At 43.5% G+C, this 18,568-nt stretch overlaps 2 protein-coding genes across 2 annotated transcripts in view; both read right to left on the reverse strand.

The window, feature by feature from the left end:
• Positions 1 to 262: 262 nt before the first annotated feature.
• Positions 263 to 8,192, reverse strand: CCNJL (cyclin J like). The gene is made up of 5 exons (XM_044453840.1): positions 8,117 to 8,192; positions 4,919 to 5,129; positions 3,151 to 3,450; positions 1,717 to 1,876; positions 263 to 1,414 (listed from the first exon to the last, which is right to left on the reverse strand). The coding sequence occupies exons 1-5, from the start codon at positions 8,186 to 8,188 to the stop codon at positions 979 to 981; spliced, it is 1,179 nt and encodes a 392-aa protein (XP_044309775.1). The 5' UTR covers positions 8,189 to 8,192; the 3' UTR covers positions 263 to 978.
• Positions 8,193 to 13,913: 5,721 nt separating this feature from the next.
• Positions 13,914 to 18,568, reverse strand: part of C1QTNF2 (C1q and TNF related 2) — a 20,987-nt gene continuing 16,332 nt past the window's right edge. Inside the window, exon 3 of the mRNA XM_044453888.1 lies at positions 13,914 to 14,798. Coding sequence (XP_044309823.1) covers positions 14,185 to 14,798 — 614 coding nt within the window. The 3' untranslated portion in view covers positions 13,914 to 14,184. The remainder of the gene's footprint in view (positions 14,799 to 18,568) is intronic.

The raw sequence follows: 18,568 nt of genomic DNA on the forward strand, positions 1-18,568 counted from the left end.
GCCACAGGTTGTTCACCCCATCATGGACTGTAATGCATAGCGATCTGCAAGATCACTTCAGAGTTGATGGTTCAAAGACTTAAAGTATGATTGGTTCTGGTATCACTTTAGTCTTCCTTACCCATGATCTTTAAAAAGTTCCTTTTCTTTTAAAACTATCCCTTCCAGGTACATTTTAATCCATCTTTAGTGTTACTAACTCAAGCAAGACCTATCATACTACATTAAAACGCAGCAATTCTCAAATATTAAGGGTATTTTCAAGTAAACATTAATCCCTGATATAACTTGTAAACTATGTTTTCCCAACAAACAATAATTAGTTGTTTAAGGCAGCAGCATCTTAAATATTTAGAGGTAATTTAAGATTGCATTTTGAGAAACATACTACAAACATGAGGCCCAATGGGGTTTTGTCTACCAATACTTCATCAAATATCAAGAGATTTTAAGGCAAAAGTGGTTGATAACTCTGTACATATCTTCCCAGTTCAATGTCTTATTCTGTTAATATCTTGGTGAAAGCAAGGCAAAGAACATTCTTCATAAAATATTCCAGAGATAGTTTGAGTGGTATCAGGAGAAAGCAAGAATTGCTAATGTCAGCAAAAGTTTCCAGTGTTGAGAACTCAATTATAAACTCACAGGGGAGGCATCTTATAACAAGAATATCTAATGGCAGATGTTTCTGCAGATTTGTCTTTCAATAGCATTTTATGGAGGAATCTGATGAAGGAAGCATACCCACATCATTTCATTAGGTCTGCAAAAGTAGCATCTTCAATTTGAAATACATTTTATGCCTTTTTCTTTTCCATGTCCTGACACTGTAAAGCAAGATTCCCAGATGGACAGGTTCTGCCTAAGCTAGTTCCAAACACCCCTTCAGAGTCCCTTGTTACCAAGGCAAGGACAACTCAGTTTAGTTATCACCAAGACTTTGCTGTCAATTATGTACTGCCCTCTCTTCTCCGAGACTCATCCTTTGAAGCATCCTGTAGTGTATGAATGATGCTCGCTGAAATAGCTACTGCCATAGGTCAGGGAGAGGCAGTGCCTTGGCTCTGTTGAGAAGGCTACCTGCATAGTGATAGGCCCTTGAAGGGTTTGCAGAACAGGCTGAAAGCTGGCTTGCAAGGTGGAATATGAATGCAACGAACTGCTACTCCCAGAGACAAGGCTGCTCGATTGAGGAGCTTGTAAAGAGTCCCGGTAAGCTGAGCACAGATCCTGTATTGGAGAGTAGAACTGTGAAAGAACGGAGTGCTGGGCCAGGGGATGATACTGCGACTGCTGAAAGAGAACTTGAGTCGGGGTCTGGAAGGACAGCCTTTCCACGAGTTGTTGCTCCCGCCGCAGCCGTGCTGCATGACTTTTGTCCTTTTCAGCGTCTTTGACATTCTTATCATGAACTCTATTGGAGAAAATACGTTGAAAAAAATCAACAGTAAGAGGTCTTGTAACCTAACACCACAGAATTCTGTGATGTAGCATTCACAGAATCATTTAACTCAGCCCTGACTCCTATTCACAAGATGGGAGTAGCTTCTATAGACTGGTTTAGGCTACATTTATTTTTACAGAGATGGGGAATTTCCAGATGCTGTGTCAAAGAAGCAGGCCTTAGTGCTGGGTTGACAGATTGGAACATTTCAAGGATGATACTTTGCATTATACAGAATATGATCAGGTGGCTTGATTTGCTTCAAAACTTACATAAGCATGAGATCAATGCATGGAGCGAGCTGCTCCCAGGAATAACGTGTCAGCAGCTGGAGCTGTGTGGTCCAAGGAGGAGAGATTTCAAGACAGATGCGAGAGGCGCCCACACAAGCAGCAGCAACAAGAGAAGGCCGGAAGGAGCGAAACACATGATCTGAAAGAAACAAAACACAAGTTAGGATCCAAGGACTTCCAATCCAGAAGCCACAATTCTTGGCTAGCATCCCATAGATGTGGTTGGACACCAACTTTTTATCTGTTTATCTGATGTTCTATCAGAGTGCAAATGAACACTGGACAGTATTTCATGCAAGCAACAACAGTAGATTTATTGTAGTCTCTTGCTGAGATGTCAGCTTTATAAGCAATAATGTTGGCTTGGAAGGCTGCTCTTAAACAGACATTTAATGCGCTATTGCCTTCAGATCCCAGACTTGGGACTGTTTAAGGCTACAGGCATAAGCATGCTTACAAGAAAAGTAAATCCCATTAGCCTTAAGGGGATTTGCCTTCAAACGAACATACTTTAGGAGCAAAACTTCACATGCATTGGTTTTTACATCCTGTAACAGTTCGAGGTTGAACTGAGGATTTGCCTTTTTCTTAGAATCACTGAAGTGTTGAGCTGAAAGGATCACTGAGTCCAACCCCCTGTTAATGCAGGACTCCAAGTTAAGGCATCCCTTACAGATGACTGTTCAACTGCCTCTGGGAAGCCTCCAGTGTGGGAGAGCCCACGACCTCTCTAGCTCTTTTGCCATACTGCATTAACAGTCAGAAAGTTTTTCATAATGGCTAGTCAGAATCTGTTGTTTGTGTTTCTCACCATCCTCAGCAATGGCTTATCAGACCAATGACTGTTAACTCAGGTTGGATTAAAAAAAAAAAAAAAAAAAAAACAGAATCAAGTGGCAGCATAGATCAGCCTGCAGATTTGATTGATGTGCCATTTCTACAGGGGGGCAAACTTTCTAGGGCAAAAATATAAAACCCTCAGGACTGGGGTGGAAGCAGGCCCTACTGGGCTCTTCCCAGATGGCTCCCTGCTTTTCCCCAACCACTGAATGTGTGGTGGTTCTCTGAGTTTTGTGCCAGTTCCTCTCCCATTCTAAAAGGTTGAAATGGCTCTCCTAAGACTGAGTTACTGGCAGTCAGAGCTTTAAGCACAAATATGCTGGTCCTGTTTGGCCCCATCCCTTTTGCCTTTGGATCTGTCCACAGCAGCAGTTTGGCCCGTGAAAAAGAATCCAGTTCTCTGGCTGCAAGGAGTTCTGCACCCTTGCTCTAGCCGCATTTTCACAAGACACATTCCTCTACCACCACCCTGTTCCCACAGCCTGCTCTCAGACTCTGAGACTACCGCAAAGCTGAGCTGCCTTGGAGTGAAACAACTCTTGCCTTCCCCTGACATCTGGATCAAGACATCACCTTGCAGTGAGACTTCTAGGAAATAGTGAGTGTATTTCTCCACGAAAGCTCTGACTTTGGCCAAGGATATGATGGGCCAGCCATTGTGTAGGTCGCTCTCACTAACAGAGGCAAAGAGGTAGTAATCAATGTAGTGTGCTGGGGTTGGCAGGCACAGATTCCAGTTGAAACATTCCAGGAGCAACAGTTCCATCTTCAGCAGGTCTTTCTTTGTTATCACCAAGTTAAGGTTGCACATGCAAGCAAAGCTGTTCAGCTGTTCGAGTTTTGGCACTCTGTCTTCCTTCTCTTCAAATTTGCCTATCAAGAGAGAACAAACCATTATTTCCACCCAGGTTTACTCTGCTGTTCTGGAATCAGCTAGAAACTGGTGCTGAAATAGAATTCAAAGGTTTAACAGTAAGAGATGGTTTCTGCTGGGTTTTTGTACCATGGTAAAAGACCTGTCCTTGTAGCAGGTTTGGACAGCACATGCAGATAGAATGAATACTACGTACATGAAATAGCTAAGAGTGGATCCTGCCCAAGAATTAACTTTGCCAGGTTAATTTCTCTGTGATTTTTACAAATTACTATTACAATCATAACATTGCCTTTAAAGGCTCGGAAGGGTTGGACCCAATATTATCCATTAGGATTTTCTCCCTCACATGAAACTATATTTATTAGGCCATCATCAGCCTGATAGAGAGACACACCTGTGCTTTCCCAAACTGACATAAAACTCCACTGCTAAAAGCATCCTAGAGCCAAGGATGTAGATGATCAGGCAAGTATATGGAAAAGCCATTTCAAGAACTAGCTATCATTAACTTCTGCTCGGAGCCAAAATATTTGCATGACAAGGAACCTAGGTTTCAAAATATTACAGGAGCCATTTTTTTCGTAAGTGCATCCACTATGTGTAGTGCAGCATTCAATTACCTGCACAATTAATTTCTATACTGCCCAATAGCCAAAACTCTCAGATTACAGACCTTTAAAATGTCACAGCAGGGTATAAGATGACTCAACAGAAAACTACTTCCATGGCACTAGAGTAATATTTAAAGGTGCCACATCAAACCTACACACTCAGTAGCAAATATTCTGATTTTACCATAATCAGGTTGTACTTTAAGAATCTTCTCTGTACAAGCTAAAGCTGAGCACAACAGCCTAGGAAATCCCAGCATTGGGTACTCTGCATCAAAAGCAACATTTGACTCAATGTGCACAATGTGCAGTTTCCACTGGCTTCCTCAGTGCGTTCAATAGGCCAACTTAGCACCCTCTTGATTTTTGGCCTATAACTTCCATCATCCCCAGCTAGCATAGCCAATGGACTGGAATCCTGGAAATTATCCCAAATGATCCTCCTTACCAAGTTGGGAGTAGGCTGCGGTAGGTAAGCTGTGCCCTCAACGAACAGTCTTGGGAACGGGAGGAGGGAGAACCCGCCTCAAAACCTCAGTGGGCTAATCAGGACAGAGCAGCAACAGAGTAAGGAAGGAAAATTTGCTTGTGGGGGCTGCCGGGCCGGATGGTGAGAGCGGAGGATGGAGCTGGGAGTGCAGCAACCACATTGCCCAGGAAACCACATGATCATCGTCAGCAAGTTCAGGCAAAAAATCCATGTGCCACAGAAACCACAGAGGGTTATTTGTTCTGATGTGTGAACCCAGTTGGTGCTTGCATTTTGGAAATTTGGGAAGTGGTAACATCGTGAATATGCAATTTAAACACCCACAGTTGCACTTCTGATACATTAAGAGGCAAGTTTACATACTCGCAAGGAGAAGGCAAGCAACTGAGATGACATAGAGCTGCCTGAGAGCCACGTCGTAGCTGTCCATGAAGAGGTCCAGCAGGTAGACAGCCAGATGCCGGGCTGTGGGGCAGAGTCGACAGCGGTTGCTCAGCACTGCCAAGAGGTCAGCGAAATAGTGCCGCATCCCGATCTGAGGTGAATGGGCCTTGTATAGGGGCAGTTTCAGCTCCTGTGGCAAGAGACACGGACAGGGAAAGAAAGGGTTACTAAAACAACTATCCAATTCAATAGCCAGAAGACCATCTCTTCTGGCAATAGCAAGGGACTTGGCTCTTATGGACAATCCAGCATGGGTGGAGAGATGACTAAATAGGCTCCCGGCATTCATGTTCTGCAGATCAAGTGGTTTTGTGCGTATGCATGTGTGTGTGCATTTGCAAAAGTGCAACATAAGAAAAAGAAAAGTTATATGCTGTTGTGTTCCATATCAATGCTGGCACTCTTTACTCAGATTAAGAACAAACGTCATTAATGGAATCAGTATTTTTTTTAAAAAAAGGAACTGGATAGTCTAGCAACCTCATTATCTACAACCCTTGCATCACCTACGATTCATGTGTGGTTGTCAGAACACACGGATTATTTTGGGATGGATAGGGAGGAGGAGGAGGCCAGGCTCCCATGTATCACTTACTCTGTGACCTGCGGGGCTTTGGTTTTATTTTTCAAGTTACACCTGGGCTTTGTGATAGCTGATGACCATGGCAAAATTAAGAGTTGAAAGCAGTCCATTTTAAAATACTTTGTACATAGACATTTTACCATCAGCATCACACACATCCATTTTCAAGTTCATGTGAGAATACTTTATCCAAGCATTAATAACAGAAGTTTACTCCAACGTGATTGCTTAGCCTGGTGACCCCCAGGCTTTTGCAGACAACCAGATTCCTCTGCCAAAAAAGGGTAAAGCCCACCTTGGCCGCAAGCCATTGAGATAAAAGGGACCCTGGTGCGGGGAAGACCTCTCCAGCTGATTTAGATTCAGTGCTGGATGCTCAAGGGCCAAATTAGATACTAAGGGAGAGAATACAACCTAGCGTGCCTAGATGCTCCAGTGCAGAGCAGTTGTGGTCATTCCTCAAGCAACAGTGGGGCCAAGGTGCAGAGAGAGGGAGGGGGTTTTAGCTTCCTCTGCACTGGGATCCTGAGGAAAAGTGTGCTCCCAAAGCTGCTGTTAGCCTGCGAGGGACTTTCCACTCACTTGAGTAGCCCCTTCTGGGGCTTACAGCTTAGGGACACTTGTCTGAATGAGACATTGCTGGCTCAAAGAACCGGCAACAATTCTTTTTTGATGAACTTTGTGGAAGTTTGCTGTTTTTTAAAAAATAAAATGCATACATGAGCGTATGACCCTGTCTCAGAATCTAAAACTGAAGCTCACCTACAGATCTGCTATATTAAAAAGGTTAGGATAGTTTGTGAATCAGGGAGAAACCAGTTAGGTCATAAAGGACCTCTCAACAACAGCAAGCCAAAGCCTCTTTATTAAAGACCGGCAATGTAAATATTTATGCAATGGTGAAGAGGACCAATTTCCTCAAACAAACACACTTAACTATCTCTTTGGGCACCAGACCCATTCACAAACTAACATCACAATTAGACGGCACCATCAAGTCTTGTTTCAAGAGGGAAATGCATTTCATTTGACCTCAGCAGACTCCTCATGGAGGTTTTTAAACTCAGAACAGTCCTGAAGGATCTATCACTTTTGATTTGCATATAAAAGAAAAAAAATAACTGGATTTTAAGTATCCAGTTTTATGGAAAAGTTGCTTAAACCTGTCATTACTTTCCAGCTAAGAAACAGCTCACTTTACAACTCAAAAGCAATCTGTACATGCCCTTCCAAATGACTGGAACTCTTTTTAATTACAGACCCAAATTCCTTCATCAGCCTTGAAGATATGCTAGGTCACAATTCCATTACCCCCAGGCACGCCACCCAATGGGCAAGCATGACAGGAACTGCAGTGCAAAACATCTGCAATTCAACAGGCTGGGGAAGGCTGCTAGATGAATTTGGTTGTCCAGGAACAGATCTGTGCATTGCATATGGTATGTAAAGGCAACACCTGGTTGTAAAATGAGCACTGCAGAACTCTTTCGAGCTAGAAATAATGGTGTGTGGGCCACCAAGGAAGGCAGTACAGGCAGTCAGAATAACTACCATAACATAAAGATTTCATAAGCTATGTTAAAAACATAGGAAGCTGTTCTTTTCTTTAAAGCATGACAATGCAACATGACAAATTAGTACCGTGTGGTGTTGGACTGGGACTCAGAAATCTCCATTCAGCTATGAATCTCACTGGGTAACTTTGCACCAGTCATTGATTCCCAGCCTAGCCTCTCTCACAGGGTGGTTGTGAGGATAAAAAAGAGAGAAGGGAGTGTGAGCCTTGGGTTGCTTGCAGGAAAAATTATGGGGAAGAAGAATGGAATAAATACATAAATATTGCTCATCTAGCATGCACCATAATGTTGGTTTTGCATGCATTTTCTTTCATGGGCTTACCTTTGGGACTTTACACACTTTCTGTAGAGTGCATATAATTCTGTAATCCACCCAGAGCACCATTTTGGCTAATGGGTGGGATAGAAATCTAATAAATAAAATTATTTCATACAATCCTGTGCATATGCTTAGGTCATCAACAGGGTTTCTGCACAGCTATCCATTACAAAAGCTGGATGGGCAATTATGAAGGGCTCGGGATTCTTGTCAGTGGTCCCTCAATTAAGGAATGCTATCACAGCTTTGTTATACCTCACACCTTTGGTACAGTCCTTGAGGAAAGCTTTTGAAAACTTATTTTGTTCCAAGTGGACTTTTGCAAGCTGGTAGCTGATCTGCACATTCTGCTCTCATCAACCCGAAACCTGCTTTGATTTCCTCGATTTTTGTTCAGAAAGTATAGATTTTGTGTATAGATTGTATCCTACCTCTTTGCTGTGCCCTAAGCTGCTTTGTGTAGGTACTCTCTGAAACATAGGAGATAAATGAACTCCGCTCTCATCCCCATCTCCGACTAGTCTGTGTCCTTAAGCACTTTGGCAAAGAGAACTAAATACAACCAAAGTGATGAGATCAAAGAGAGGCACAACAGTATACAAGCAAAGACACAGGCAAAGAGCTTGGCTGAATCTCACCTTTAGCCTCAGAGTCTGATGAATCTCTGCTACAAGCTCCCCTTTCCACCATGGCTCTTCCATCCTTTGCATTCCCAGCCGAACAAAGTTCAGCCTGGTGAAACAGACAGCACCTGGGAAGGGGGCAAGAGAAAGGGAAATAATGGGTGTGATTTTAAAGACGTGTCTACAGTTCTCACAAACTCCCTCTTATCCCCAGCAATACCCAACAACCTCATCCAAGGTAGAGACTGGCATGCCTTAAGGCAGGGATGCAGAAGGTGTGGCTCTCTGAATGATACTGGGATGCAACTTCCATCATCCTTTACTATCAGCTCTACTGGCTAGGAGTGATGGGAATTGTGGTCCAGATACAAGCTGTTCTCTTCCCCTGTCTCAGCCCCATTAAAACCAACGGGCTCAGGTGTGCTTCACCTTGCACGGGACCCAGGTGTTGAGCTCTTTTGGTTAAGACACTATATTACAAGATTCCCAGCAACCCCCAAAACCCCCCCCCCCCCCCACACACACACACACACTCAGGTGCATTTTAACCAGAGAGAGAGAGAGAGAGCACGCGCGCGCACGCGTGCACCCAGGCAGATCCTGCGGCCAGGATAAACCAACCATTCAATTTCCACCCCCAAATGGGTAAAAAAAATCACTGAAATTGCCAAACTTCTCCATAACACTAGAATCTCTCCCCCGTTGTATAAGGCACGAGTGCACATTTTTATACAGCCAAACACGCCGCCCAAGGAATCTTGCTCAGTGCATCTTACTTCGATCAGCCTGTCTTTATCAGCACGTTTACCTGTAACCCACTCTGCTTGTTTGGTGGAGAACAGGAAGGCTTCCATATAAATGCAAGACACCAAAAAGATTCTCCCTTTCCCTCTGTGCTTTTCGGAAGCATTTTATGAATCAGCATGTCACAGGAGCAGCTTGGCTTTACTTTCTAACAGATTTCAGCGGGGCACAACACAGCCGTCCCCGGGCTTCCTCTGGGGCATTAGGACCCAAGCCGCCCTCGCTGCTTTCCCTCTTCCTATCGGTCTACCGGGAACTTAAGACTAGATCGCCTCCCGCCACCGCCCATTTAACACTTGGGAGCGTAAAAGGAGAAACAGAGCTTACAAGTAGGGTGGAACGTCTCACACTCGGCGCTTGGCAACTTTTGCTGCGCGCCGGACCCGATCCGCGCTGCAGTGCTTACCTTCTGCGACTGCAAAGTGGGACCGCCAGCCTTTGTCCCATGCGGAAGGCGGCTATTTCTGCTGGAAAGAGACCACAACCCCAAGGAACGTGGGGGTGGGCGAGAATTAAGGGGACCCCCCCGCCTCTAGTGGGAGACTGCGGGGAAGGGCGGAGGTCAGAGGCATACCCCCAGTGGAGGGCGAAAATAGCCCGCCCCGCCCCTTGTCCCCCAAGTCCCTGCTCTCTCCGTATGCAGGGGAAAGGACGAGCGAGCGCAATACCGGCTTTACACTGCGCATGCGCCCAGCCGTCGGTACCCTCTGGGTGTCGTAGTTCTGGCTTTCCTTACCGCTGCCCTTCCGCTTTTGCCGCCGCCCCGGTCCGCGGCTCTGCTAGTGATGTCCCGGCTCCCACGGTGCGCGCGCGAGATCCTGGGCGCTCGCCGCGGCTGCCGGGCTTGGGAGTGGGCCAGCCGGCACGCAATCCAGTCTTGATGCTCGCCTGTTTTCCGAGAGAGACTGCCACCCGTATGAAACGGTTGAAGAATTCTAGGCCTTATCAAGGGGTTTAATTTTATGCATTGGGCGTGAATGCAAATGGATTCTCGTTATCTCTACAGGTGTTAATTAATGCAGCCAAAGGCTTATCGTTACATCTTGGCATGGAATGATCAGTTGATTAAGATCCGGACTCTCTGGAAGAGTTCACCTCCTTCCCTTAGTGACAGCCTTTCCGCAGTACTTGAATTCTAACACCCCCCCCCCCCCCACACACACACGGCTTCTCTTCTCGAGGCTAAACATGCCCAGTTCTTTCCATCTCTCTTCATGGGGCTTTCTTTCCAGTCCCTGGATCATCCTTGCTGCCCTCCTCTGGACCTTTCCAGCTTGTCTGCATCTTTCTTAAACTGTGGTGCCCAGAACTGGTCAGTGCTCCAGATGCGGCCTAACCAGTGCTGAGTCAAGGGGAACTAGTGCTTCATGTGATTTGGAAGTAAGCCTTCTATTAATGCAGCCTTTATTTATTTTACAACTAAGAAAAAACAATACAATTAACACAACTACAACTAAACATCACTGATCAAACAACACATCAACGTCGTACTACCTCCACTGGGACCAACAACTCTTAATTACTTAACGTAAGATCATTTATTCATTCAGGTTGCCCCACTTCCTTCCAGAACTGCATTGACTCTTGTGTTGGTTCACATCCCTTTCCTTTCATTAAAACGTGTTCAATAAAAGGTTTCAAATATTTTCAAATTTATTTTCACTTGTCAAACCCTTTTTTCCATTTAATATCACAACTTAACATTAATAGCTATATTCCAGACTTCTTTATACCAGTCAACTATGATTTTCACCTTTTGTTTTCCAATTCCTTGCTATTATTCTATTTGTCATTCCTCTCATCCACATATTGTCTTGTTTTTCTTTCTGTAAAATTATATCTTCAAATTTAGTATATTCTCTGCATTTACCATTTTTCTTCAACTCTTAGCCCAATAATCTAACTGAAATATACCAATTTATTTTACCTTGTTCCAGTGTTGCTTGTATTATTTCTTTTCATTTTCTCGAACCAATCTTTCAACCTAATGACATATTTACTCTTCAAAACTTCCTTCAAGTTACTCCTCAGATTTACTGGGAATCTTTCTAATTCTGTAATTGGGTATAATGGCGAGATTGATGGAATAAACATATCCCTATATTTAGTCCTATTTTAACAAAAAAAGTGTTTCCTATCTTTTTAATAACATTATTATCTTGTTGAAGAAAAATATTTAATAAGAATCCCTCTACATCTTGATATTCTAATTTACCCCATATTATTGTATCCTGTTGCAATATAATATCTGGTATATGCCCCAGTTGATTAGCTATATAATAAAATTTCACATTGGGAAATTTTACTATTTAGCTAATCAAGCTGTTCTCTGGGGCATATACCCTCTTTTTTATTAATCCTTGCTTTTTATCTCTGTTACAGAATTTATTAATATTTTGCCATTCTTTCACATTTTAGGCACATATTTAACTAGTGATATAAAACCAAAGACTGGGAGTGGATTAAGAGGGAAGCACTCTCACACACACAAAATGTGATATCCTTGTGATATAATCACAAACGCAGTCATGATGTACCTTCAGGGCCACTCATTCTTGGTCCATTATCACATCAAGATATGGACATCAAGCTTCTGGTGGCCGGTGCATCTCTCAAATAGTTTCCATTTCTGATAGTATGAGAGAGAAATCACTCTATCTGTACCTCTAGAATATTACCAGAGCACGTAACCTGCAGAGTTTAGCATCTGTTTCACCTGTTGTGCAGGAACAAACAGGAACAGAGTAACAGTAAAAATATTTATTCACATTGATGCCTGAGTTTAGAGTCCTGATATAATAGTACCACAGAAGTTCTGGTGGGTGGGGGGATCCTATGACCTCTGCCCTCATGAAGGCACCCACACAAAGAGCAGTGGCAGTCCTCAAACATCGCTGAAGACTGGGTGCATGTCTTGCGTGTGGATCCAAGAGTGCATTCTCCTGGTTCTGTGATTCTGAGATTTTCTAAAACTATACCTGAAATGGTGAAATGGAGTGTGCCTATTTCAAGATTTCCTCTAATATTTATGCTGTACAACTATTCTTGTACCTTACCATATGGAAAGGTTGGGACACTAAAAGTGGAGAGGGACCAGTATTCCAAGATCTACAGGCTGATCTTGACTCATAATTTCTCCACCTCTTTTCTTCAGTGTTGATATTCCTCCAGTGGATGGTATGTAGCAAGGTTATTTCATGACAGCCTAAACTATAGGCTTTAACAACAACATGTTTCCAAAGGTGGTCTTTTTTTGTTGACTCATTGATGTTACAACTTTTAAATAAATTTTTAGAAGCCATCTCACACAACTTTTTTTTGAAAGGGAAAAAAAGATGATGATTTAAATAGTTACCAAATAAATGACACTTGCAAAAAAATAAAAAAAATAAAAAGCAAACTCCTCAGTTGATCTCTGAGGACTCCCAATCACTGCCCAGCTATCAAAACCACAGAATCTGGGAAGACCCATAGATTTTTTCCGCACTGTTCCATGGTGTGCCTTCAACAGCTTGTGTGGGGTAAGGGCTTTAGCTCCAAGTTCTATTATTGTCCAGCTCACTTCTGCAATATAAAGGTTGCCCAAGAAGCTTGAAGGACCGTGAAAGTGACAGAGCCCACAGTAATGAAGAGAATAGCCTATTATTTGCTGATTAAAACAAACCTTAATTTGATGGTGTAAACTGTGTCAGTGGTTTTTTGCTTGCTCAGCTAGCACTACCAATCAAATGGCATATTTCACTTTTCCTGTTTTAACAGAATTTTTAATGGGAAGCCAACAAATGATGGAAAGGGCAGTGGGAAAACTTGGGAGCGTTACCAATAGAAAACAATTCCATGAGAAAGGGCAATTGCTAGATAAATGGCTCATCTAGAAGCACTCCAGGCTGTGAATCACACTATTCCCCCCTCCTCCGCACCCTCTACAGAGTAATAGTATAGTCAACATCTCTTTTTTTAAAAAAGCCAGTTGTTCCTTTTTCTTTGCCTTTGGGAGATTCTTAGTTTTTCTTTAGCCACGATTCATGATTCAGATCATGTTTTAGATAGTAATATTAATTAGTGTTAGAGAGCAATGAAATGTCACAAAGTCATAGGCAAACTTGTGAGTTCTCCACAAATGGATACCAAGCAAAGCCAAAGGTGTGGCATTTGGGATTAGGAAAAACTGGACATGGTGTAAGTTGACTCAAAATTTACAGTTTATAAGGAATAAGATAGAGTGCAGGAGGAAGCACTAATGCAAAATTAATTGGGTACCCTACACTAGTTGCCAAGCACCTGAGACATTTGAAATAAGCAAAATTTGAAATAAGTATAAGAAAGAAATAAGATTTGAAATAAGCAAAATTAGCTGTTCCCACATGTCTGAAAATAGAAATGTTGGGCTCAGAAATAGAAGATCTAGAGTATTCTTGTGAACAGAAATGATCCTCCCATTCATGAAAGGGTCTATATTCCAAAGATAGGTCCATGTTCTTTAAAATGCATAAAAACTCCGTTTTGATTTGGAAACCAAACAGGAGCTGCTGTCCCTTTCTTCCCTCCCCTCACCCACTCATAATACCAATATTATTCTCTGCCACTTTGCTGAATTCAAATAGTGGGAAATATACTGTGGGAAAAATGGGAACGTACAATGGGAAAACCAGCCACATGTGGATATTCTTAATCGTCTTTTATAGCAATTCTACATAATATTAGGGCACAAGCACCATTAAAGAATGAGGACAGTGTCCAAGGAGGTCCTTAGGGACTGGAAGCTCTGGTTGTAGAAGAACTATAGTTCATCTTTTGCATGCAGAAGGTACTAGGTTTGATCTTTTCCACTTACAGGTAGCAGAATTATAAGTGGAGCTCATTTACCTATGAGTCCAGAAAGCCCCTGCCAGTCAGAGCAGGCAACACTATGTTCTCACCTCGGGTATGGCAGCCTCCTATGTTGATTGGATCCACCACAGACCTGCAGGGGCATCTCATTCTGTCCCCAGAGAAGATGACACCAGTGTTGGTTTGTTAACTCTTCCGTTTTCCCTCCCTCTGCCTTCCATAAACTATTTGCATACTCAGTTGATTAGTGATAACTGTTCTTTAGGAGGCTTGAAACAAAACACCGAGGCTTAGACTATCTATAAATATTATAGCAGTGGCTTTGGACCACAGTCCAGGCTAGATCTGCTTCTGCAGAGAATGGACTATTTCAAAGATGCACGCATATTCTAGCTATAATTTGTCATGCTCTGTTTTCTGATGGGGGTCTTGGTGTTGGCAATTCTCCCTTATAACTCACTCAGATAATCTTGGTCAGGGTATATCAGGAAGCCGGTAAAAAGGCTGTCTGTCCAGAAGGGATCATAAAAGAGTCCATTCTGTTCCGAGTAGAATATCTGCAGCCAGACTTCGTCCTCCTGCTTCAGGGAAAGGATCGTGGACCCAGAAGCAACATCATGGTTCCCAGTGTTGGCATCAAATGTCTTTATCCTGTATTGCCCATTGTGCACCAGCCCTATAGCCAAGTGTTTATTGGCCAAAGTGATATCATAGGCGAAGTAGTAGATGCCAGGGATACTGCATATAAACTTCCCACTTGAAGTGTTGTAGTTCCGACCTTCATTCATGAGCACCCGGTCGAATTTAATGGGCAGCCTCTCTCTTGGGTAGCTTTTGGTCACTGCAACAGAAAAGGCTGATCTGGCTTTCGAAGCTCTACAGCTGCAAGGACCAGGCATCCCGAGGCCTCCCTGTCCTCCTCTGGGTCCTTTCTTGCCTGCCACTCCACTTTTTCCAGGGTGTCCCTTCAGGCCCTTTGAACCACGGGGGCCAGCTCTGCCAATGGCTCCAGCCTTTCCTTTGGGCCCCACTTTTCCTGGATTTCCTGTTCTCCCTTGTGGACCTAAGAGGCAAACCAACTTCAGTGAGCATTCAAAACAGAGAGTGGGTAGCTATCCGTCATTGTACCTGGTGGTGTATCGGTAAATGCCCATCCCCATAAGCACGGCTCCAGGGAGAGCCCAAAAGTGTGTGTGTGTGTGTGTGTGTGTGTGTGTGTGTGTGTGTTGGGAGGTGGAGGGGAGCTACACCAACAAATCAGTTTTAGCAGGTCACTGGGAACATGTCTTAATGTGGGTTTTAATTGTCTGCTTAAGACAAAAAGCAAGCCCCCAAAACCAGTGTATGGACTTGAGTTGAGCGACTCACTCTCAGGTCTGACTCAAGTCATGCCAGTGATGCAACTCAGACTCGACTTGGGAGCAACGAGTGAGTGATTCAACTTGAGATTTCTACTTTTTATGACCAAGCTGCTTCAGGGCTTACTGTGGGGCAGAATATCCTGGAAGGCACACACACACACAGCAGAGGTGGCGGGAGGGAGCGAGTTTCAAGGGAGCGGGGCAGGTCAGGAGTTTCATTTATTTGTGTAAATAAATCGTGCTTGATGTAAAGGACTTCGATGCATCACCGAGAGAAGTGCAAATGGGAACACTGGGGTGGGTTTACAACTCTCCCACCTCCCCACACACAGCCCACCATCACCTCCATTTCCCCCCCTTAAAGTTGGCTCTTGAGACTTGACTTGAACTTGAAAGTAAAGTCTTGAGACTTGATTTGAAATTTGGAGTAAAGGACTTGAACCCATCATTGTACTTTGTGTTACAACAGGAATGTTGTTGTTGTTGTTGTTGTTAGTGAAGTCGTGTCCGACCCTTTGCGACCCCATGGACAACATTCTTCCAGGCTTTCCTGCCCTCCACCATCCCCTGGAGTCCACTTAAGCTCACATCAATTGCTTCAGTGACTCCATCCAGCCACCTCATTCTCTGCCATCCCTTTCATCTTTTGCCATCTATTGTTCCCAGCATTAGGCTCTTCTGCAGGAAGTCCTTCCTTCTCATTAGGTGGCCAAAGTATATGAGTTTCATCTTCAGTACCTGGCCTTCTAAACAGCAGTCAGGGTTGATCTCCTCTAGGACTGACCAGTTTGATCGCCTTGCGGTCCAAGGGACTCGCAGGAGTCTCCTCCAGCACCACAATTCAAAGGCCTCAATTTTTTGGCGCTCGGTCTTCCTTATGGTCCAACTTTCACAGCCATACATTGCAACTGGGAAAACCATAGCCTTGACTATACGCACTTTTGTTGGCAGGGTGGTGTCTCTGCTTTTTAGTATGCTGTCTAGATTTGCCATAGCTTTCCTCCCCAGGAGCAAGCGTCTTTTAATTTCTTGGCTGCAGTCCCCGTCTGCGGCGATCTTGGAGCCCAGGAAAATAAAATCTGTCACTACCTCCATTTCTTCCCCATCTATTGCCAGGAAGTGAGAGGACCGAATGCCATGATCTTAGTTTTCCTAATGTTGAGTTTCAAGTCAACTTTTGCGCTCTCCTCCTTCACCTGCATCAAGAGACTCTTTAGCTCCTCTTCACTTTCTGCCATGAGAGTGGTATCATCTGCATATCTGAGGTTGTTGATATTTCTCCCAGCAATCTTAATTGCAACTGGTGATTCATCTAGGCCCACCTTTCTCATGATGTGCTCTGCATATAAGTTAAATAGGCAGGGCGACAGTATATAGCCTTGACAAACTCCTTTCTCAATTTTGAACCAATCAGTGGTTCCGTGTCCAGTTCTCACTGTTGCTTCTTGACACACATATAGATTTTTCAAGAGACAAATAAGATGGTCTGGTACTCCCATCTCTTTAAGAACTTGCCACAATTTGTTGTGATCAACACAATCAAAGGCTTTAGCATAGTCAATGAAGCAGATGTTTTTCTGGAACTCTCTAGCTTTCTCCATGATCCAGCGTATGTTGGCAATTTGATCTCTAGTTCCTCTGCCTCTTCGAAATCTTGCCTGTACTTCTGGTAGTTCTCGGTCCACATACTAGCCTAGCTTGCAGGATTTTGAGCATAACTTTGCTAGCATGTGAAATGAGTGCAATGGTGTGGTAGTTTGAACATTCTTTGGCATTGCCCTTCTTTGGGATTGGAATGTAAACTGACCTCTTCCAAACTTGTGGCCACTGTTGAGTTTTCCAAATTTGCTGGCATATTGAGTGTAGCCCTTTTACTGCATTGTCTTTTAAGATTTTGAACAGCTCAGCTGGAATACTGTCGCCTCCACTAGCTTTGTTGTTGCTCAGAATTCCTAAGGCCCATTTGACTTCACATTCCAGGATGTCTGGCTTGAGGTCAGTGACCAGCCATCATGCTTATCAGGGACGTTAAGCTCTTTCTTGTGTAGTTCTTCTGTGTAATCTTGCCACCTCTTCTTAATCTCTTCTGCCTCTGTTAGGTCCCTGCCATTTTGGTCCTTTATCATGCCAATCTTTGCATGAAACGGTCCGTCATAGCTCCAATTTTCTTGAAGAGATCTCTGGTCCTCCCTATTCTACTGTTTTCTTCTATTTCTTTGCACTTTTCATTTAAGAAGGCATTCTTATCTCTTCTAGCTATTCTCTGGAATTCTGCATTCAATTGGGTGTATCTTTCTCTTTCTCCCTTGCCTTTCACTTTCCTTCTTTCCTCAGCTATTTGTAAAGCTTCCTCAGACAGCCATTTTGCTTTCTTGCATTTCTTTTTCTTTGGGATGGTTTTGGTTGCTACTTCTTGTACAGTGTTGCGAACCTATGTCCATAGTTCTTCAGGCACTCTGTCTAAAAAATCTAATTCCTTAAATCTACTTGTCACCTCTACTTGTATATTCAGCAGGGATATGATTTAGGTCATACCTGAGTGGCCTAGTGCTTTTCCCTACTTTCTTCATTTTAAGGCTGAATTTTGCAACAAGAAGCTCATGATCTGAGCCACAGTCAGCTCCTGGTCTAGTTTTTACTGACTGTATAGAGCTTCTCCATCTTTGGCTGCAGAGCACATAGTCAATCTGATTTCTGTGTTGACCATCTGGTGATGGCCATGTGTAGAGTCGTCCCTTGGGTTGTTGGAAAAGAGTGTTTGCTATGACCATCATATTCTCTTGACAGAATTCTACCAGCCTGTGCCCTGCTTCATTTTGTACTCCAAGACCAAACTTGCCTGTTGTTCCAGTTATCTTTTGGCTTCCTACTTTAGCATTCCAATCCCCCATGATGATAAGGACATCATTTTTTGGTGTTAACTCTAGGTGTTGTAGACCTTTGTAGAACCAGTCAACTTCAGCCTCTTCAGCACCAGTGGTTGGGGCATAGACTTGGATTACTGTGATGTTGAATGGTTTTGTCTTGGATCCGAACGGAGATCATTCTGTCATTTTGGAGATTGTATCCCAGTACTGCTTTTCCTACTCTTTTGTTGACTATGAAGGCTACTCCATTTCTTCTGAGGGATTCTTGCCCACAGTAGTATACCTGATGGTCATCTGAATTAAATTCACCCATTCCTGTCTATTTTAGTTCACTGATTCCTAAGATGTTGCTGTTCAGTCTTGTCATCTCTTGCTTGACCACGTCCAGCTTGCCTTGATTCATGGATCTTACATTCCAGGTTCCTATGGAGTATAGATCTTTGCAGCATTGGACTTTCCTTTCACCACCAGATACATCAGCAACTGAGTGTCCTTTCAGCTTTGGCCCAGTCGCTTCATTCTTTCTGGCGCTACTAGTACTATCCCTCTGCTCTTCCCCAGTAGCATATTGGACACCTTCCGACCTGAGGGGCTCATCTTCCAGC

This window comes from Varanus komodoensis, unplaced genomic scaffold (genome assembly GCF_004798865.1).
Source record: "Varanus komodoensis strain SLA01 unplaced genomic scaffold, ASM479886v1 scaffold7_1, whole genome shotgun sequence".
Taxonomy (NCBI): Eukaryota; Metazoa; Chordata; class Lepidosauria; order Squamata; family Varanidae; genus Varanus; species Varanus komodoensis.

Bases quoted from the DNA above. Each gene is read 5' to 3' on its own strand.
- CCNJL (XM_044453840.1), bottom strand. From the start codon at position 8,188: ATGCAAAGGATGGAAGAGCCATGGTGGAAAGGGGAGCTTGTAGCAGAG. The intron at 5,130-8,116 runs GTGAGATTCAGC...CTCTTGCCACAG, and splicing joins ATCAGACTCTGAGGCTAAAG to GAGCTGAAACTGCCCCTATA. The intron at 3,451-4,918 runs GTATGTAAACTT...CTCTCTTGATAG, and splicing joins TGCTTGCCTTCTCCTTGCGA to GCAAATTTGAAGAGAAGGAA.